Genomic DNA, 22996 nt, shown 5'->3' with positions numbered 1-22996 from the left:
AAGGGAGTGTAATAGCATTCTTCCCTTCCCTGCTGTAGTTCTGAAAGGATACACAAATGCTCCTGATAATCAATCACTGGCCAAAGTCCTCCATGGTTAAAGGTAAGATCATTTGGAATATTGAAATTTACTTAATATATATTATTATTAAAGAGAAGAAGGATTTTAATCTTAAGATTGAAAATGAGGAACGGCACCAAATTCTTTCAGGTGACAATTCTTGCATGCCTTAAGTAGAAAGGACACAACATCAAGACATTTATACTCACCATAGGAAAATGATGCAGGGGAATCTCAAACGTAAAGATAAAATCGAGCCAGAATTTTCTGGTTCTACATTAGGATTGTTTACAGAAACTTTATGGATTGTTCAGAATCAGATTCTAGAGGCCCCTACTAGAAGTTATATTTATTCATTTTTGTTTCATTTTTCTCCTAAAACTAATTAAGTTTAGTAGTACAGATGTCTGTCTGCAATTACCTTCTACGTCTTCGAAAATTTTCATAGGTGATGTAATCATTTTCCAGTGATATCTAAATGGGAAAGGTTGAAACAAATCATGCCAAAGCTTTCCTTACTCAGCATAGGTGCTTATTTTCTATACTTTAAATTGACTAACATTTCAGTGACAATAGTCTTTTTGCTTGATCCTCAATCTAACATTCAATTTCAGATTTTTCTCCCCTATTCACAGATGCAAGAATGTCAAAGACAGTGGACACTTAGAGATCAAGCAGTCCAACCCCCTTACATAACAAATAAGGAAACAGAGATTGAGAAAGATCAAATGACTTCTAGTAGTGACCCAGAAGAAAACTCTCAAGATCTAGATATAGCCTGGATACACACACGACTTGTCTGCATCAAGGAGAAACATAATGACTGTAGATAAAATCCACAAGGTGTCCTTATAATCTTTACATAATAGACTTGTGACCTTGAGTGTACTCAAGATAGCTAAGTGAGAGGGAGAACTGTATTATCCTAACAACTTAATTTTAGAAAGTCTCACTTCTACCCCAACAGACTTCTCAAGTGAAAGTTAGGATTTTTTTTTCAATAATTAACTTAAATCCCTTATTCATGTAATTACTTTGTGACAACATAGTTTACACCTACGTGTGGTCAATGAGAAAAACCAAAGCATAATCAAAACATTCCATTCAAATGTTAATTGGCCCAGGTCACTCCATAACTAAACTGGTTTCAGTGCATCCAGTTATATATAGCTGGTATTTGGTGGTCCAGCTGTTTTTATATGAAGTCCTAACCACAGTTACAGTTTGGAGGTGGATTTGGTATTAAGAGCCTTACAAATAATACAGCAGCCGAGAAATCTGTAGAGCCAGCAGATTATAAAAGCAGAATAGCACATGGAGGTATTCTTAAAAGTTAATGTTTACAGAGCAAATATTTTCTTGTTAAAAGTTCATGTTTATGTTGGAAGCAGATATTCATGTTTACAAGTAAACATGCTACTGAAGGCAGCCTTGAATTCAAGACGCATGTGTGTCTAATGACAATGACTCCATGAGTTAAACAGAGCCTCACATACCCTTACCCCATACTCTACTGGCAACACTAATTAACAGGGTCCTTGCCAATAACTTAAGAAAGATAAGAATGCCACTAGAATGGATGTATAATGCATATGGAAACCAGTAGTAATCATGGCAGATTATCCAAGAGCTTAAAGTAGGTGGTAGAGAAGCCAAAGTTGGAGAAGTGAGAATAGGAGCCATGGAAATACAGAAGAAAAGGGTAGGAATTAGAACTGGAAACTACTGGGAGAGATATTAGCTAATGTGATTATTTCTAAAATAAGTTGGTCAATGCCATTTCCTTCCTTAAAGTCTCTCAGTAGTTCTGCATTGCGCTCTGTATAGAATCCCTATCCTAGCATGGCCCATACTGCATGATCTGGCTCCTGACTCTACCTCTCCACTCTCACCCCTCAACAGTTCTGCCCACACATTCTACACTTGAGCTCAATGAGTTTCAAACTAATTTTTAAAGTGAAAGAATCCCTAGTTCCAACAGAATCTTACTTGATGTCCCAATATGTAAAATACTGAAAAGCAAAACTGCCTTCTTTGGCTCCTGAGGCACCTCTTCACAACCCCTAGAACTCTGAAGTACACAGTTTAAAAACCACTGCAGTCTGGCCAAACTAAGCTAATTGCAGTTTACAAAATATGCCATGCTTTCTTTCACTCCTATACCTTTACACATGATGTTTCCTCTGAGTGGAATGCCTTTTCCACCTTTTCTGCTTTGCTTAGTCCTACTCAGCCTCTAGGACTCAACTCAAACACTATCTCCTCTAGGATGCTCCTGGACTTCCCTAGCTGGTTTGGGATTCTCTCCCCCATGCTGCCATAGTACCTTGGGCATACCTCTAAGTATTTATACTATGCTCCTCTCTCTCTCTCTCTCTCTCTCTCTCTCTCTCTCTCTCTTCCCCTTCCTTCCTTTCTTTCTTACTTTCTTAGTAAAGATTCTTCCTCAAGTACATAGCACATTTCTGGCAAATAATAAGAGCTCAATAACTGCCAAATGAATAAATGAAATACTACAAAGAACTAGAGGAAGAAGGGGACTGAGAAAAGGCCATTGAATTTGACAAGAAAGTAATAAATTTTTGATAGTAAAATTTAATAGAAAGGTAGGAACTGAAGTCAGATTCAAGAAATGAATGGACAAATAGAAACACCTGTGAGGTTTTAACTGTATCTGGAAGCCTGTTAGAGGTTTTGTTCCTATTTAAAGAATATTCATATTTGCCCCTATATTCCAGTGGGGATTTCTCACTTCACATTGAAAATCCCTTCAATAATGAACGAGTGTGTATACATACATATATAGGTATGTGTGTATATATACATGTGTGTATATATTTTTATATATATAAACTGAATCACATAAAATTAATTTGAATGTAAGAACTTTTATGGTTATCATGTTAATATTGCCACAATGAACACTGAAGGAATGATTATAATGAATAATTTTATATAATCATCATCATAGTAATGATAAAATAATAAGAATTCCAATGTATAGAATGCTTACCGCAATCCTGTTTCTAGCCTAAAATGTTTACATATATTTCAATTAATCATCACAACAACCTATGAGGCCAATATTGTTCCCATTTTGTAGCTGAGAAAACAGGCTCAAAGGAGCTTGCCCAAGGTTCCTCAGCTACCATGTTTCATCAAATCTAAGATACCATGATTGTAACATGTACTGTTATTTTATGTACCACTAAAAAGATTTTAAGTTTTCAATTTAACTATACCATTAAATGCAAGACATTTCCTGATTTCAGTGATATTGAAAACTGAAAAAAAAGCATGTCTTAGAATTGATTAAATATGAAATTAAGTGGTAGAAACATGATTCTATCCAAGTGTGAATCCAAAGCCCCTGTCATTAACTACTAGACCATAATACTTAGATTTCTTTAACCATCTCATAGATATCTTTCATTCTAATCTCATTTACAGGGGAACAAAACTAAGATTTACAGCAGGGGAAGTGACTTGCTCATGGTCATACACACAGCTAGTAAGTGGATTAGCCAGGCAGGGAAGCCAACTCTCTGAGACCCAGACTAGACCTCTTTACAGTATATCACATTACTATTTAAGCTAGCCTGTCTTTTCCTGCAGGTAGAAGTATTGGAAGAAATACCAGAGTGTCATGTGTAGGGATAAGTATTAGGTGTTTCATGTAGGAGCTACATCTACTCAATTTCATCTAAATACTTATGTCAAACACACATGTTCTGTATTAAAGATGGAAGTTTCCAGCAAAATGGACTTAATTGGCTTGATCAATATACTATTTACTTCATTTCTTGTAATTGCTGTTCATAGATCTTCAGTAAATAAATAGTAAAATAAAGACAATGTCCTGAGGATTCAACGGTTGTAAAAGATTGTTTAAAATACTACGTATGTGCTACTAATAAGTTTTATTTGTATCATTCTTTCTCACTTTTGTCTAGTGCCCACTTAGAAGCTAAATAATATAAGGTAGGATGGGGGGTAATGGAAGAGGAGCAGGAAACTTTTTTGTGCAAGCAATTATCCAAAAGGCTGGAAACACTTGACTCATGAAGACATGTATGACATATGTGGCTTCTTCCTACATTTGATGTTGGTAAACAGGTTTTAAAATATATTAATCATCAATATAAGTAGATGCCAACAAAGACGCAGGAAGAAAGCCTATTCAAATGAAAATCTAAAATCACACAGTTTCTCTGCTATAAATTTGAAAGTGCTGATACTTACACTTTGACTCATGTTCATTGTATCATTTCTTTGCTGCTTCTGTTTCCGTAAGTATTCATGCCATTTTTTCTTTGCAAAAGTCCTGATATGAATCATAAATGGTGATACTCTAAAAAGCAATCATTTATTTGGAAAGATCCAAAGATCTGACTTGTCGATTATAATCAGATTTGAATTTACTTCAAGAATTACTTGCAATGATGTAGTGGTAATGAGATATACCAGTTATCACTCTATAATTGGAGTTTAAACGGCAAGCACTCCAAAACTAAGCAACTCATTTCCTCTGAAGCTATTTTCTGTGTTTAGAAAAGCTTTCATCAGGTAGACAGCCCAGCTAATGCAAAGATATACAGATTTTGCCACTCATTTCTCGTAAGCTACTTAGCGGAGTTTACAAAAAAGTTTTTATTTTGTTAAGCTTCACTATTCACATATTACTCTAGACAAGGAAGACATCTGACTGTGGATATAATTACCAAATCAGGAAAAAGGAGCAAAAGCTGAAATTGTTATCAGGTATCTTGGGGGCGTTAAAAATACAAATTCACACCTTGTTTACAATAATAAATCCTCTTTAGAATTTTAAAGAATCATACTGGTTTTTCAACATTGAAAAAAGTCATTGTAAGTCCCCATAAATAAACAATATTCCTAATATGCTACCATATTTTATTCCAGATGCTTGCCTACTTACCTGTCTTTTGTTCAGACCACACTGGGCTTCTACATTGGTGACTTATTTTTTTTTTTAAGGTAGAAATGCCTTAAAAATTAAGGCAGAAGTTTAGCATTTCTGGTTTGTCTTTGTCTTCTGGTGAAGCTAGCCTGAGTGGTGCATAAGCCAACTCCAGGTCTTAAGGATATTATTAAACCTAACTGGTCAACATATATATATATATATATATATATATATTAGAATGGAAAGTTATGGAGTAGAAGAATTAATCTCCAAGGGATCAATTATCAAAGTATATTAATTTTCTCTACTTTATGTGTTCTTTAGTAAGAGTTCTACTTTTGATAACTTTAACCAAGCGAGAATTACTTACTTGTGCTAAGGATACAAAAAAAATTATAATAATAGAAGATAAAGGAGAAAAAACTGAACAGAGTTGTTCATTATATATATTTTTTTTTTTTTTTTTTTTTTTTTTTTTTTTTGTTGCGGGACGTGGGCCTCTCACTGTTGTGGTCTCTCCCGTTGCGGAGCACAGGCTCCGGACGCGCAGGCTCAGCGGCCATGACTCACGGGCCCAGCCGCTCCGTGGCATGTGGGATCCTCCCGGACCAGGGCACGAACCCGCGTCCCCTGCATCGGCAGGCGGACTCTCAACCACTGCGCCACCAGGGAAGCGCTGTTCATTATATTTTAAAATGCACTTGTAAAATGACAGAATATGTCATTGGAAAACAGTAAGTGGAATTTCAGTGCCTTAGTGGAAGTGTTATGCCACTTGACAAACAAAAATGGATGTGTAAAATGAAGCAAAACATGAAAATCCCTGATAAATGTAGAAATAATTGCTTATCGTCAGTGTTAAACATATGTTAATTTTTTTATAGCAAACTGTTTGTATACTGCTAATATAAGTAGGGTGGGGCCTTTAGCATTAAAACGGTGCCTACATCAGACATTGTCTATATACAGAATAACCCACATATACATTTTGGAAATAATTTTTTTAGCTGAAAACTGCAACTCTATGCAGTTAATATGAGCTAAAGTATTTGACTAGACATTTATAGGCAATGCAAAATGAAGGTAATCACTGAGAAATTTAAATTAAAAATAATGTTTTTACTCGATTACCTAGCCAATTACAATAAAAATGTCTTGAGGTTTTTAAAACTCAACCAATCTGCAATACTGTTAAATTTCTCTGGTTCTTTTGTTAGGGCAAACAGACCTAGCCTAACAGTTTTATAAGGCAATAGTGAACATACACAATATTCAAAATATATTTAGGTTAGGGTTGCAACTATGCATAAGCTAGACCTCTCCTATGTTCTGATTTGTGGAAAGCAGAAAAGTTCAGCTGCCCGAAGATACACCTATTATTTGTCTGCTGAGGGCTCCCTGAAGACTCTTTAGAAAGGAGGTAGAGGAGGGAAACAGAGGAATTCATTATCAGAGATTATATATGATCAATCTAGCATAGTTCATTGTTAGATTAGCTAGCCTAGCAGGTTGGAAAGTTCAAAGAGAATGGGACACTGAGCCAATATATTTTGATTGTGGGAAAGGCTCAGTAGGAAAGATTGAGTACTTTGGAGCTCTTCCAGGGAAGCTGACCTAGATGGAACAACTTAATTAGGGTAACTGGGAAACTGGATGATAGCTAGAGGGCATCAGTAAGTTGAAAGAATATTGATGCCATGAATACATCACCTCTATTCTATTAATATCTTTGTCCCAGTTCAATTCTGTTTTAACAAATATATATTTAGCCATTAAAATATAGATATATAAAACATGCCTTTACATTTCCACATCACTCAACACATTAATAGTTAAGTACTCATTATGTTTTTACCTGTTAAATTCACACTTAATTCCTACTGGTGAGTATCTTTGATATCTCCCTGATTGGTCATGAGACCTCTCTGATTGGCCATGAGATCTCTTTGACTGGCCATGAACTCTCTCTGATTTGCCATGAGATCTTTCTGATTGACCACGAGATCTCTCTGATTGGCCACGAGATCTTTCTGATTGACCACGAGATCTTTCTGATTGACCACGAGATCTCTCTGATTGGCCACGAGATCTTTCTGATTGACCACGAGATCTCTCTGATTGACCACGAGATCTCTCTGCTTGGCCACGAGATCTTTCTGATTGATGATGAGATCTCCCTGCTTGGCCACGAGATCTCTTTGAGTGGCCTCGAGATCTCTCTGAATAGTGTGGATTTTCTTCTGATTGGCCTTGAGATCCTTCTGATTGATGCTGGTTCCTCTCTGATTGGCCTTGATTCATCACTGCTTGGGCTTTAGAATTTTCATTGCACGTCTCCTGCAAAGAACCGCAATTTTGAAAAACAAATGAAACATATACCCTATTGATTTCATTAACTCATAATGATATTTTGTTAAGACCATTTCTATGGGCAACTCTTTTTTTAGAATTCCACTGCCCCTACTTTTAAAGACTAAACAGTTTTCAGAACTAATATGTAGAAAGCTCAGATCTCTCATGGCATTGGCACAAAGAATATTACGCATATAGAACTTTAATAAAATGTTTTAAATATGGAAAATTAATTGCTTTGTGAATTTGAATATATTCCAAGGTCATAATCTACCTACCATTTTCTGGATCTATGTTTTACCTAAAGAAACAACCAATTCTATGACTTTATAGTTGAGAGACAGAATATTTAATATTTTGTAGCACAAATCCTTAAAACCACAAGAAAGTGTTCAAAATCATACTATTTATTCTTCACCTGTTCAGGATCAGGTGAAAAAAGAAACTATCAACTAACACAATATTGTAAATCAACTATACTTCAATTTAAAAAAACAATAAATTATCTATCTCTTCTATACGAATTAATACTTAATTCTAGAGAGAAAGACAAATAAGTGAGGGGATAGGTAGCTATAAAGAAAGCAGAAGGTAGGCTTAATACTGTTAAAGTAAACTGGCCTGACAACAACTCAGTCTTTCTACCTTTTCACTTTTTAAATCGAAAGGGCAGTGGAGTGAATCAGTCACATGGAAATAATGAAACCCTTGACAAATCTCTATGATGCTACATAAATGTAAGTGGACAAAGTCATATGGACTATGCTAAGAAATCAAGCTTTCCACTAGCAAATAGTGCCTGGCAAACAAAACATGCCCTAGCTCTGACATTGTGACTTTGTAGTATAACACTACCAGAAGCTGAATGCAACTATTAAAAGGCAGGGGAGGTATTGGCATAAAGAATATTATTCACATAAAACTTTAGTAAAATAAAAAATATGACAAATCTGCTGCTTTGCCAAAGCATAAATCCATAGTCACACTCCAGATTTTCTACTGTAAAACATAAATAAGGAGATTGGGTGGAATGCACATGTACATTTTCTTTTCTAAGTGACTAGTGTTGGGAACACAGTGGGTCAGCAGGAAGGATTGAGACCTATCTCTTAAAGACCCATATGAACCCAAGTACCTTTCCAAAGGAACTTGTGGTCTTTTTACAAATGTTTATATAAAAAATAATTTCATCAAATTGGATACCACAGATTTCTACCTTTAGAAAACAACAGAAATTATCAAAAACAGAAACTTTCCTTATAAACAACAGAACCTATCAAAAAGAGTTGTGTTGAATAAATACAATTGTTTTTTACTGATATTAGGACTAAATCTTGTGAAATACAAAACTAGCTTATTAGAATTTCAAAGCATGATTGAAAGCTGTAATTGTTATTCATTTATTGGTAGAATAATTATGTTTAAATTTTAATACATTTCTTTATCGCAGAGTACTTTTTTCCAGTGAGTTCTGCTATAATGACAGTCTCAAATGTCTGAAAAGTATGAGAAATAGAAAGATGCTTTCAATTTGAAAATACTATTTTACAATATTCTTAGTTCATTTATGCATTTCATACTGTAATGTAAGCTCATGTCCTTCTTTCCAAACTTTAGCAAAAACTTTCTCACCTTACAGATTAAATACCATCTCCTCCATCGAACTTTCACAAATCCCCTTAATCAGAATGAATTGCTGCATCACCACAATATATAACTTATAACCCTGTTAGAACATGTATTGTAAACTGCCTGGCATTAAGTTTCTTTCTTATCTTTCGTTCCCACCACCACATATAATATTTGGAGCAGGGCTGTTCTGGTACCTTGCATAGTGCCTAGACTAGACATTTAATTAATATTGGCTAAATCAATCCTCTAAATATTTGAATATGCAACATGTTCTCCTTCCCCAAAATGTGCATTTATATAATTTGGCAAAAATGGTTTAAGCTCCCAGAACCAACATTTTTTACGAAATGACCACATAACACTTTAAGAAGAATCACTTTATAGGGCAAGCTGAAACCATAGTATCAATGTTAACTTATGAATCTGGATATGAGCACCTCTAAAATTTCTGTCCAGTGACTGGCTCATCTATACAAGTTTAGAGGTGATGGATTTACCACCATAAAATGTACAACTATAGTAAGTCCCATCTGTTGGTTCCAGAGTTTATGTCATACACTAATGTCATCTGACTTCTAGTTTTTACAATTCATTCACAAGTCTACTAAAACTGTTTTTATACTAAAACTTAAGATCAATGACTCTTATTATATGAGGACAAAAATGAGAATGATTATACAAGACAAATCATGAAACCAATCATATCTTTTGGCATTTTATAAATTCAAAATTTCTAGCAGTGATTGAAAATAGCAAAAATAAATGTTTATTAAAACAGTTACAGGGGCTTCCCTGGTGGCGCAGTGGTTAAGAATCTGCCTGCCAATGCAGGGGACACGGGCTCGAGCCCTGGTCTGGGAAGATCCCACATGCCGCAGAGCAACTAAGCCCGTGCGCCACAACTACTGAGCCCATGTGCCACAACTGCTGAAACCCGCGCACCTACAGCCCATGCCCCGCAACGAGAGAACCCACTGCAATGAAGAGTAGCCCCCGCTCACCACAACTAGAGAAAGCCCGCGTGCAGCAACGAAGACCCCACACAGCCAAAAATAAATAAATAAAATAACTTAATTAAAAAAAAAACAGTTACAGAGGAAAAATCAATTAACAAATACTGAAGTTAAATTATGCTTCAGGCAGCATGGGGGAGTACTACGAAACAATCCCCGCTCTTAATAGAATTTTAAATAATCCTTAATATTAAGAAATATATTAAATTTAGGACCTTTATATTGGTTAATTCTTGGTACTTATTTACCTGCTTCTTTAAAGGCTGCCTGTTTAAAGAGCTTTGTCCAGACTTGAATCCAAAAGGTTCTTGGTTTGGCTTTTTATCATTTCTTTCCTCAACGTTGTTTCTGAATCTTGAGTATCCTTTAAAAATTAATTATTTTCTGTATTTTCAGTCAGTAAATTCAACATATCTTTCAGAAGTAATACCTGTGATCTCATTGTTTTCAAGCTATGCACTGGTATTTGCAAAACTTTTGCTATTTCATTAATCTGATATCACCTGAGAGTCTCAGTGAACTCTAGAACAGTCTTTGCCATACTATGTCTATTTGTATACCTTAATATAGTAGTCTTCTCTGTATACAGCACCTCAAATTTGGTTTCATATGCCACCAAAGTTGGACATATTATCTGAAATTCATTGAAAGAATACTCTAACAGAAAAAAGAGAGATGCAGAGAAACTGTCTGTTTTGTATTAATCATGTGAATATTTGCCTCACTCATCTGCTTTGATTTGGGTGTAAAGACAGCTTAAGGAATGATCAGAGAATATAGTTCTCCAAAGGCTCACAAAGATCAATTTTATGTTTAGTCAGAAACATGAGATTGGCCCCCTCACCGTTCTTAGCAGCTTTGCCCCTATAATAACCACCATCACTCCTTTTCTCAGAACCTGCTAAGCCACTGAAGGATTCAAACAAAGACTGTAAGGAACATGGGTAGGCAGCTGGAAGGGGCTCAGAGTACACACAATGTCAAGATGGGTCCAACCTGTTCACTAGACCATGGAGATTGTTAATTGTTGAAAAGACTTCTCTACTATGGCAATGCACAGCACGTTCACATTAAAATATGCACACTGCACTGACCAATGTGATTAGGGATACAAAGGGCTTTCTTCATGTTCTTCTGCACTCTCTTTGCCCTACAGCATTTATTTTTTCAAAATGTGGATGCCATGGTGCTCAGGCTATTAACCATACTCTTAACCCTTCTGTATTGCCTCCTTAAAGTGGAACTGGACCATCTAGACAGGCTTGGGAACAAGTACAAAACATTTCTCATTCTTATCCTGCTCTCTCTTAAGGAAGTAACTCATCTAAATTTAAAAAAATTTTTTTCATTTGTCATGGCATAAATTTTTACCAGTCCTGTATGCATACATTTCCAAGAAAGATAAAACTAGCAACACAATGCAACTTTAGAACACATTCCAAGTTTGTGAATTTGCTTCCCCAGTTACTCACAAATATTTCAGACTCTTTTTACCACGTGATTTTTTGTATACTTTACCTCTCTGCTGGCGATGCTTATCAGCATTTGATTGCTGTCTTGAAACTGAGGTATTCTTTTTATCGTCCTGTGTCTCATTCTTTCTTTCTTCAGTGTTCATAACGTCTATCTTTCTAAGTATTATAATGTCATCTGTATTAGAAAACACAGAAAAAAATAAAGACAATGGAAAAAGCTGAATTACAACAATGTGTCTCAAGAGAATAATCTATATTCTTGCCTCATCGTATTTCAGAATATTTTAAAAATTGGTAGTCCTGAAAAATAACAGTATAATAATAATGAACTTGTAAAACCATAACAAAGATCAAACAATGAAGACATTTTAGGGTTAGTTTCCTGGAACAATAAAGAGAAAATTTCCTGTTAAACAGATTTATAGTAACTTCATTTATGCAAAAATAAAATACTCTCAGAATATAGTAGCTTAAGGGGGAAATCATTTAAATAAATGATTTTACTAAACGTTATTTTAGTTTCAGAGAAATGTAGAGCAGTAGTGTCATCCCTATATGTAAGATGACACTTTTGTAAGACTATATGTAAGAGCTAGATAATTAGTTGCATTTATTTTCTTGAAAAGTAAGAAAGAAAACAAGGGCAATGGACATTCACATGAGATACCAAAGAGGTGAGGAACCAAGATTAGTGTAATAGGAAGCAATCAGACTTTACTTTGCAGTCAGGCATGTTCTTATGCACTCATGTGGAGAGCACTTACATGGCATGATTTGAAGGATGAGAGACAGGTACCACCTGCTCTAAAATATCTCTCCTAAACTCTGGGATGGAAAGGTCTAAAGGTTGGATGTTCTATCAGTGGATCAAAGCTTACTTAGGTCAAGGTATCTTTAGAAATAAGCACAAGTTAGGCATTTGGAAGGACACAGAGAAACTAGAAGAAAGAGGGGGAGCTGAGAAGGGTGCAAAGAGGAAACGGATACCAAAGATTAACCACTCCTTTATTATTTTGCTTAGTACTAGTCCTACCTCAGGTCTCCAAAAACCTGATTCTGATTTTCTTTGAAATAGTTGACGCCTCCAAAGGTAAAAATCAGGGTAAAGCCCAATAATCAACTGAGTATCATTTCTTGACAATCCTATTTTAAGCCTTTGTTCCGTCTGCCTCTCAGCAGCCATTGGCTGTAATATTTCCTGCAGACATAGTCTTTAATTTTCTGTTCCTTGTATTCTTTTTTAAAAAAATTTATTTTTTTTTTATTTATTTGTTTTTGGCCAAGTTGGGTCTTCGTTGATGAGCATGGGCTTTCTCTAGTTGCAGCAAGCGGGGTCTACTCTTCATTGCAGTGCTCGGGCTTCTCATTGCAGTGGCTTCTTTTGTTGCAGAGCAAGGGTTCTAGGCACACGGGCTTCAGTAGCTGTGGCATGCGGGCTCAACAGTTGTGGCTCGAGGGCTCTAGAGCGCAGGCTCAGTAGTTGTGGCACACGGGCTTAGTTGCTCCATGGCATGTGGGATCTTCCCAGAGCAGGGATTGAACCCGTGTCCCCTGCATTGGCAGGCAGATTCTTAACCCCTGTGCCACCAGGGAAGTCCTTGTTCCTTGTATTCTTTATGCATTCCCTTTTCTTTTTAATATTTCCTCTGTTGTTTCTCCTGTATTCTACATTTAAAATCGGTACAAACCTCTGTATAGACTTTTTTCTCATTACAGTACAGTCGACCCTTTAACAACATGAGGGTTAAGGGTGCTGACCCTCCCTGCAGTTGAAAATCTGCATATAACTTATAGCCGTCCCTCCCTATACATGGTTCTTCTGTATCCGTGGTTCATTCATATCTGCGGTTCCGCATCTGTGGATTCAATCAACCAGAGATGGTGTAGACTATAGTATTTACCATTAAAACAAATCCAGGTATAAGTCGTGAACAAAGAATGTTGCCTGCCATATCAGTAAACAAAGGATGTTGCTGCCAACAAGCCATCAGCTACCGCAGCCCCCCTTGTGCACCCCGAGGGGATCCAGGATAGGAAAAAACCCCAGGTACTGGCCCTAGATAGTTAAGGTGCATATCAAAGGAATGATTTCAATGAGCCCAGACTCTTGCATCTTCCCATATATAGAAAAGCGCTAAATTCATTACCTGCAGATGGCTGGTTTTCTTTAATTAACTTTATTATCTTTTGATTAATTTAATTATCTTAATTAGATAATTTAATTAATGATCTTTTGAGGTTCCAACTGCCGGTTTTTTCCATATATCCAGGCTCCTCCCTTACCTCTTTGTTACTGAGTCCAAGCTCCCTCTGCTTCCCGCACAACAGGCCAATAAATCGGGAGACAAGGTGTTGAGGCAAGGAAGAGCGACTTTATTCGGAAAGCCGGCAGACCAAGAAGGTGGCGGACTAGGGTCCCCAAAAAACCATCTTATCTGGATCTGAATGCCAGTTTCTTTTATAGAACAGAGGGGCGGGGGTGAGGAAGTAGAGTAAAAAAGCCATTTATCTTGCAAAATAGGAGGGGGTGTGTTAATTTCTTCTTTTCTGCAGCCATTCACAGGTGGGCAGGGTCAGAATGTCTCTCTGTTGAACAAAGGGCTTTTAGTTTAACAGTCAGGCAGAAGGGCAGGGTTCCCTATGGCAGGCCATTATGTATGCTTACAGCTATAGAGAGTGATTATAATAACAAAAGCAACGAAAAACAAAGGTTAAAGTATAAGAAACAGTTTCAACATGGAGTCAGAATTGGCTCTTCCCTGTTACATCTTCAGAGCAGTCCCTCAGAGCTATCTGAGAGGCTGTCTTCTGGGCTTAAGTCCTCAGAAAGTCTGCCAAATTAAACATAATTCTCAACTTTTAGGTTGTGCGTTTTTTTTTCAGTCAACAAAGTAGACTCGCATAGTTCAAACCTGTGTTGTTCAAGGGTCAACTGTATAAGGGAGTGCACTATCAGAACATTTTACAGGACACCACAGGAAGATTTTTGAATCTCCAACCCTTCTCCCTCATCAGCCCTGAAACAATCACTACCCAGCCTACAGAGACCCAATGAGATAGGTGACTTCCCATATAGGAAAGCAAAACTTCCAGAGAGGAGAAAATGAAGCACTGGTATCTTTCACAATGAAGTAAGTGCTTTCACATGAGGGAGTGCTCGGCCTTGAGGCACTCAAACACAATTTGCAGTGCCTTTAAACTTTTCCTGTCCTCCAAGTGACCAAAAATAACATCAAGCTCTGTCTTAGAATTGCATAAGGATTAAACAAAATAGAAAATTTCTCAAGGCTCATGCCGACCTACAACTACAGTTGAGAAATATCTATCCAATGCTTTATGACAGGGATGGCTCAATGGGTAAACCATGTGGATTAATAATAACACTTTTAAGGGAGTTCACTGGTGGCCTATTGGTTAGGATTCCGGGCTTTCACTGCCTTGGCCCATGTTCATCCCTGGTTGGGGAACTGAGATCCCACAAGCTGCACAGTATGGCCAAAAAATTTAAAAAAAACCAGTTTCTTTTATAGAACAGAGGGGCGGGGGTGAGGAAGTAGAGTAAAAAAGCCATTTATCTTGCAAAATAGGAGGGGGTGTGTTAATTTCTTCTTTTCTGCAGCCATTCACAGGTGGGCAGGGTCAGAATGTCTCTCTGTTGAACAAAGGGCTTTTAGTTTAACAGTCAGGCAGAAGGGCAGGGTTCCCTATGGCAGGCCATTATGTATGCTTACAGCTATAGAGAGTGATTATAATAACAAAAGCAACGAAAAACAAAGGTTAAAGTATAAGAAACAGTTTCAACATGGAGTCAGAATTGGCTCTTCCCTGTTACATCTTCAGAGCAGTCCCTCAGAGCTATCTGAGAGGCTGTCTTCTGGGTTTAAGTCCTCAGAAAGTCTGCCAAATTAAACATAATTCTCAACTTTTAGGTTGTGCGTTTTTTTTTCAGTCAACAAAGTAGACTCGCATAGTTCAAACCTGTGTTGTTCAAGGGTCAACTGTATAAGGGAGTGCACTATCAGAACATTTTACAGGACACCACAGGAAGATTTTTGAATCTCCAACCCTTCTCCCTCATCAGCCCTGAAACAATCACTACCCAGCCTACAGAGACCCAATGAGATAGGTGACTTCCCATATAGGAAAGCAAAACTTCCAGAGAGGAGAAAATGAAGCACTGGTATCTTTCACAATGAAGTAAGTGCTTTCACATGAGGGAGTGCTCGGCCTTGAGGCACTCAAACACAATTTGCAGTGCCTTTAAACTTTTCCTGTCCTCCAAGTGACCAAAAATAACATCAAGCTCTGTCTTAGAATTGCATAAGGATTAAACAAAATAGAAAATTTCTCAAGGCTCATGCCGACCTACAACTACAGTTGAGAAATATCTATCCAATGCTTTATGACAGGGATGGCTCAATGGGTAAACCATGTGGATTAATAATAACACTTTTAAGGGAGTTCACTGGTGGCCTATTGGTTAGGATTCCGGGCTTTCACTGCCTTGGCCCATGTTCATCCCTGGTTGGGGAACTGAGATCCCACAAGCTGCACAGTATGGCCAAAAAATTTAAAAAAAAAAAAAATAACACCTTTAAATTGAATAACACTTTAAAGTTTACAGAGCATTTCCACATAAAAGCTCTTGGCACAGTACCTGGCATATATGAGACACTCAATAAATAAGATAATAAATTGAACAAACAATTATTAAGTGTCTGATATATACTCTACCCCACACTTAAAGGTCAACAGAGGTTAGCCTCACTTTTAAAGAAGAAAACAGGAATTTCCTGGTGGTCCAGTGGTTAGGACTCTGCACTCTCACTGCCGAGGGCTCGGGTTCAGTCCCTGGTAGGGGAACCCAAATCCCACAAACCATGTGGCATGGCCAAAAAGAAGAAGAAAACAGACTCAGGAAGATTGCATGACTTACTTGAGGGCAGAAAATATTATTCTGTTAACAAGCTAGGACAGATTCTAGTCCAAGACCCTTGCCACTACATTACACTTCCTCCTTTGAAAGCTCAGCTATTCCCCAGAATTAAAACAGCAGCACTGAGGCTAGTGACCATCCATTTGAATGTGGTATTCCTACTAAAATAGCATTTTCCTTTCAATTCTATTTGAAATTAATTGCACAAAGTCAAGTTTAGCATTCAATTAGTGTAATAGCAACCTCTAATCCAGTATTCAAGCACCCATTTTGCGCTGTCCCCCTGATTCCTTCAGCCTAAGATTTGGTATGCAACCATTTGGTATGCTTGTTTTGAACCACAGAGTGCTATACAGGAAAACTATGGCATGGCTTTAAATCCTGTCTGTGGCCTTATTTGCCCAAAAGGACTTCAGCCATTTGAGCTTTGAATCAAACCACCCTGCAACTCACATAATTCTTTTAAACTCATGAGTGAAGTATATAAAATGGCTCTGGAAATACCTAGAGTCCTCTTCCCCTAAATTCAAATCCTTCTCCATTAGTTTAGCTTACACATAACATTATAAAGACTTCAGTTTTAAGGTCATCCTGAGAGTGCTACATTAATCCCACAGGATTTTTTGAATCCTTTCCTTTTGAATATATTACTGTATGGAAGCATTTTCCTGTCTCAGTTTGACTCAATCCAAATGTCATATAACTCCCTAGTAATATGAATGAACAAACGTCAGAGAAAGAGTAGCAAATAGCAGTAGTATTACAGAAAGCAAAACGTTGTACATTTCATACAAGATGGGATTTTTATAAAAATGTCATTCGCAAATAGGCTTTACAGACATTGTCAAAGTTCAACAAATGTGTATAAGTTTCATATCTGCTACCTGGCCAGCAGCATCAAGATATTTTGACTCATGGTAACTGTTTTAGAAGAGAGAAGGTAGAAATATGCTCTGGTATCCATCCAAATCCACAATAAGGAGACTCTCTGAGTCAATAATACATTATTTTCCCACTTATTTAGCCATACCTTAAGGCCATTCATTGCCCTAGACGACAAAGGATTTTGTTATGGTGTTGACATTTAAATTTTCTTAAAAATGGTCACTGCTTTCACTTAATTTAGACTCATAAGTGATAGTACTGGCTTCTCTTTAAAATATAAGCAGCCCTGTAATATGGGTTCAGGTTTAATGACTACACCCACAGCTGCTATATAAAATTCATTTAACTAATAAGAAATTCAATTTTCTCTTTGTTATTTTTCCATTTTTGTTATACTTATCCCACAATTGAATTTCACATCAATTGTGCAAAAGGGTCACTTGTACAAGGGAAGATAAGCACACCAAAGTAGAGTACAGGAAAACAAGCTACGCAATAGACAGTAGAAATTTGTCCTGACAGTCTGTAACACAGGTAAATGAAACTCTGTTTAAAAGATGAAAAGGGGACTTCCCTGGTGGTGCAGTGGTTAAGAATCCACCTGCCAATGCAGGGGACACAGGTTCGAGCCCTGGTCCGGGAAGATCCCACATGCCGTGGAGCAACTAAGCCCGTGCGCCGCAACTACTGAGCCCGCACTCTAGACCCTGTGAACCACAACTACTGAGCCCACATGCCACAACTGCTGAAGCCCGTGCACCTAGAGCCCGAGCTCTGCAACGAGAAGCCACCTCAATGAGAAGCCCGTGCACTGCAACAAAGAGTAGCCCCTGCTCGCCGCAAATAGAAAAAGCCCACGCGCAGCAACAAAGACCCGATGCAGCCAAAAATAAATTAAATTAAATTTTAAAAAAAAGAAATTGCTGTTTCCAGCTATTGAGTCAGAACATTGGCTCCATCTTTAAAAAAAAAAAAAGATGAAAAGGATGTCACTGGTATATCTTAACCTTGAAAATAATCATCCACACACTAACTACTGTACTATTGCCTTAGTCTTCTGTAGATAGAAGTGGTGGACAGGGAGGTGCAGTTCTCATTAAGTCCCTGCTGTTGCCAGTTCCAATTCCGGTATTATTTTTGCCTTTTATTTCTAAAAAAAACACTATAATACCTTTTGGGAATGTTTATTAGGGACAAAAATGAAAATAAATTTGTAGAGCCTTTTCTTATTTTATTACAATGTAAGTAATATCCTTGCTTTCAATGTAAATAATATAATATTTTATATGATATATAAGTGTATACATAATATCAAATTATATATGTAATATACAAATAATATAAAATTGCTTTTCTAATGCTTATGTGTAGTTACCCAAAGACAAAGATATATATATTGTTAAAAGTAATCTTTTCACTTTAATGGAAATTTATTGGAAAAGTATAGATTTCTCACCAACGTAGGGAAACAACATGTATTTGCTCTGTATGATGTATTTTTCTTGGCTTCAAACTGGAAGAGCCTTAAATAACTAATCAAAAGTTTTGCCTGTTCCCACTGAAAAGATCAAAACCTGGACTCATTTGTTTGAAATGGTATAAATATGGTTATGGAGAACCAATGTTTAAGAGCATGAACCAGTGACCTCTTAAGATATTTTTTACAACCCTAAAATTATGAAATTTGGGCTTCCCTGGTGGCGCAGTGGTTAAGAGTCCGCCTGCCGATGCAGGGGACACGGGTTCATGCCCCAGTCTGGGAAGATCCCACATGCCGCGGAGCGGCTGGGCCTGTGAGCCATGGCTGCTGAGCCTGCATGTCCGGAGCCTGTGCTCCGCAAGGGGAGAGGCCACAACAGTGAGAGGCCCACGTACCACAAAAAATAAAAAAATAAAATAAAATAAAATAATGAAATTTTACTATCATATGCAGCCTCCAACTAACTTACCATATTCAATTCATCACCTTTCCTCTGCCTTCCAACCATGATTTGGGCCTATCTTTTCCAAATTACATTCTCCAGTATCCTCCTAGCTCTAATCATCTACTGAAATGACAGTGCCTCCTAAATCCATTGAGTCTGCTATTGTCCAAGTTAAACCAAACAAACACCTCCCTCAGTCTCCCAAAGCTTGGCATTATCTACTGTTTAAACCCCATCCCTCAACCAAATGATTTTCAATCTCTCTCAAGTCAGCTACATCTCTAAAGTTTGATATCCAAATCCAGAGAGAGAGAGTAGGTAACTACTCCAGCTTCCCAAATTTCTAGCTACCCAAAAGTGAGGCTGTAGGTCCACTTTCTGAAGGACATATGGCAAACATTCACTGAACTTTTTCCACATGTTTGTGCACATTACATGTAGTATCTCATTTAATCCTCAACAACTCTGTGATGCAGATACTACTCAACTGAGGAAACTCAGGCTCCAAGAGATAAAGAAACTTGCACAAGGTCAAACAACCACTAAATTTGGGGGACCAGGCTGCTCTGCAACTCTGACCCCTAATTCTCTGAATTTTGAGAGAAACTCATTGCTTTGGCTATTTATCAGCTTATATTTTTACCTGTATAAGCATCTGTTAAACACCAATCAACGAAATCAACACAAAGAAAAGTGCAGAAAGCATTTGGGTTTACCTAAGTGCTATAAATTGCCCTCAGTTCTGGGATTTTCCCCCCACTCAGAGTCCCTGTGACAGGGCGGGGCCTAGAATAAGGCAAGTGAAGCACTTACCTCAGGCATAAAATTTAAGGAGGCTCCAAAAAACTCAGTATGCAAGGTAAAAGTAATATTTAACACAATATTTTCAAAAATGAAAATCAAGGCAAGAACAATCCCTGATGAAAAAAATATCAACAACAAAAAAAGACCAGATCAGACCCTGTACTTGAACAACTTTGCCTTACTTGCCTCACTCCAATTCCTTTATTTATAAAAGAAAAAAACTGTATACAAAAATAGTTGACCTGCCAGAGGGTTGTACCTTGGTTTTTAAAAATATTTCACTAAAATATTATTTATCTTGGGGGATAGGGTAAATTGGGATTGACATATACACACTACTATATATGAGTTAGATAACTAATTAGAACCTACTGTATAGCACAGGGAACTCTACTCAGTATTCTGTAATGACCTATATGGGAATAGAATCTAAAAAAGAGTGAATATATGTATATGTATAACTGATTCACTTTGCTGTTCAACAGAAACTAACACAACATTGTAAACCAACTATACTCCAATAAACATTAATTTTTAAAATATTATTTATCTTGATCACTGAAATTTTGGTGCCTCTTTAAATTCTGCACCCTTGGCAAGTGCCTCACTTGCCTGACCATAGTCCCAGCCCTCCCCAGTGACCAAATACTATTTTTTTAAAGTCATTTTAATGCCACAAAATGTTTAGGAACTCATGTTGGAGCTGGGGGTGGGGAGCAAGCAGTAGTGTGGAATCCACAAGGTCTGTGTCTTAGAAGAGTAAAGCCTGTTGATACCGATCATGAAATAGATTGTTAGAAACATGTGAAAGCAGAAGAAAAGAAAAACAAGAAAATTTCTTAGGTACTATTCATGGCCATTCCCCCTCAGAAGCAAAGGGGGAGGGTAGGAAACTTCATCAACCTCATAAAAGGCATCGATCAAAAACCCACAGCTAAAATGATGATTAATGGTAAAAGACTGAAAGCTTTGCCTCTGAGATCAGAAACAAGTTTCCCCTAAGATCAGAAACAAGTTAAGGACATTTGCTCTCCCCACATATATTTAACATTTCATTGGAAATTGTAGCCAGGACAATTAGTCAAGAAAAAGAAATAAAAGGCAACCACATTTGAAATAAAGAAGTAAAACTATCCCTATTCTCAGATGCCATGATCATGTATAGAGAAAATCCTAAGGATACACACACACACACGCACACACACACACACACACACACACATATTAGAGCTAATAAACAAGTTCAGCAAGGTTGCAGAATACAAGATCCGTACACAAAAATAAATTCTATTTCTATACCCTAGCAATGAACTACCCAAAAATGGTTAAGAAAGCAATCCCACCAAGAAGACCATTTAATAGGAGAAAGAATAGTCTTTTTAACAAATGAACTGGATATTCACATGCAAAAGAATTTAAAATAAGTTAGATCCTACCTCATTCTATCTGCAAAAATTTACCTCAAAATGAATCAAAGATGTGAATGTAAAAGTGCAAACTAGAAAACTCTTAGATGGAAACACAGGAGTAAATCTTCATCATTTCTTTTTTTTTTTTTTTTTTTTTTTTTTTTTGTGGTACGCGGGCCTCTCACTGTTGTGGCCTCTCCCGTTGCGGAGCACAGGCTCCGGACGCACAGGCTCAGTGGCCATGGCTCACGGGCCCAGCTGCTCCGCAGCATGTGGGATCTTCCCGGACCAGGGCACGAACCCACGAACCCGTGTCCCCTGCATCGGCAGGCGGATTCTCAACCACTGCGCCACCAGGGAAGCCCTTCATCATTTCTTAGATATGATACCAAAGCATGAAAAACAGAAGAAAAAAATAAATTGTACTTCATCAAAATTAAAAACTTTTGTGCTTCAAAGGACACTGTCAAGAAAGTGAAAAAACAACCACAAAATAGGAGAAAATACTTGTAAATCATGTATCTGAGAAGGTTCTAGTATCCACAACATATAAAGAACTCAACAATAAAAAGGCAATCCACTTTCATTTCAAAAGTCCACCCTCCCTGCTTTGCTCTCTCACCCTCCTTATTTCTATGGTTCATTTTGCCTGCTCCCTACCACTTCTGAGGTTTTCCTGGCTGCAATGCTCTGCTCATTCCTGAGGTTTGCCCTCCCCGTTTCCTCTTCCACTCTTTCCTAAAGTCCACTGTCCCTGCTCCTTGCTCTCCCCACTTTTTTTTCTCCCCACTTCTAATGATTGCCCTTACTGCTGCTCCCTGTCTCATATTTTAGGTCTGAACCCCTGTCCTTGCTCCTCATTTCTGAAGTCTGTCCTTCATCTCTTTCCTCATTTATAAGATCAGCCCTCCCTGCTCCGTGCCCTTCCATTTCTAAGTTCCGCTGCCCCTGCTCTGCTCTCCCACCCTCATCTCTAAGGTGAAATCTCTTTCTACTGCTCTTCCCATTTTCAAGTTCGGCCCTCCTTTGCTCCTCCCCTCCATATCAAGTCGGCCCTCACTGCCCTGCTCCTCCCCCTCTCATTTCTAAAGTTGCAGATGCTGTGCTGCTCCTTCCCCCGCCTCCCATGGCTAAGGTTTTTCTCCTCCTCTGCTCTGTGCTGCCCCACCCCCACCCACCACCAACCCTGCCTCATTTAAGCAGTCCATCCTCCCTCCCTCCCGCTGACCATTTTTAAGTGGATGAGAGCGAGGAGAGGTCTGAGGTGAGACACTAGAGGGCACCAGCAGAAGGGAAAGGCGGTCTATGCTGAATCGGCACCAGTCAACAAGCAGGCAACCAAATAAACCATCCCTTTGCCCAGTCTGGCTGCTCGACCACCACTCCTCACAAATTAGCCTTAGCCTTGTTCCTCCAACCCCTGGAATCCAGTCCTTTGTGACGTCCTGCCAAGAGCGAGGGACTGGGAAAGGGCGGGTAACTTGCTATCATTCCTTAAGAGGATAAAATATATGGACACAGCCAGCTTTTTATTTCCCACTCCGGACCCCTTCCCGCAATCCCTACTCCGTGATTTCTGTC

General features: G+C 37.9%; 1 protein-coding gene across 1 annotated transcript in view; it reads right to left on the bottom strand.

Annotated features, from left to right (window-relative positions):
* Window positions 1-6861: 6861 nt before the first annotated feature.
* The window catches only part of LUZP4 (leucine zipper protein 4), a 55172-nt gene continuing 39037 nt past the window's right edge, over window positions 6862-22996 (bottom strand). Inside the window, 5 exon segments of the mRNA XM_007130947.2 lie at window positions 6862-6997; window positions 6999-7321; window positions 10230-10345; window positions 11500-11631; window positions 22644-22860. Coding sequence (XP_007131009.2) covers window positions 6862-6997; window positions 6999-7321; window positions 10230-10345; window positions 11500-11631; window positions 22644-22860 — 924 coding nt within the window.

Source organism: Physeter macrocephalus, chromosome 21, assembly GCF_002837175.3.
Source record: "Physeter macrocephalus isolate SW-GA chromosome 21, ASM283717v5, whole genome shotgun sequence".
Taxonomy (NCBI): Eukaryota; Metazoa; Chordata; class Mammalia; order Artiodactyla; family Physeteridae; genus Physeter; species Physeter macrocephalus.
Note: the sequence above shows the minus strand (reverse complement) of the source record. Positions and strands in the feature narration are given on the sequence as shown.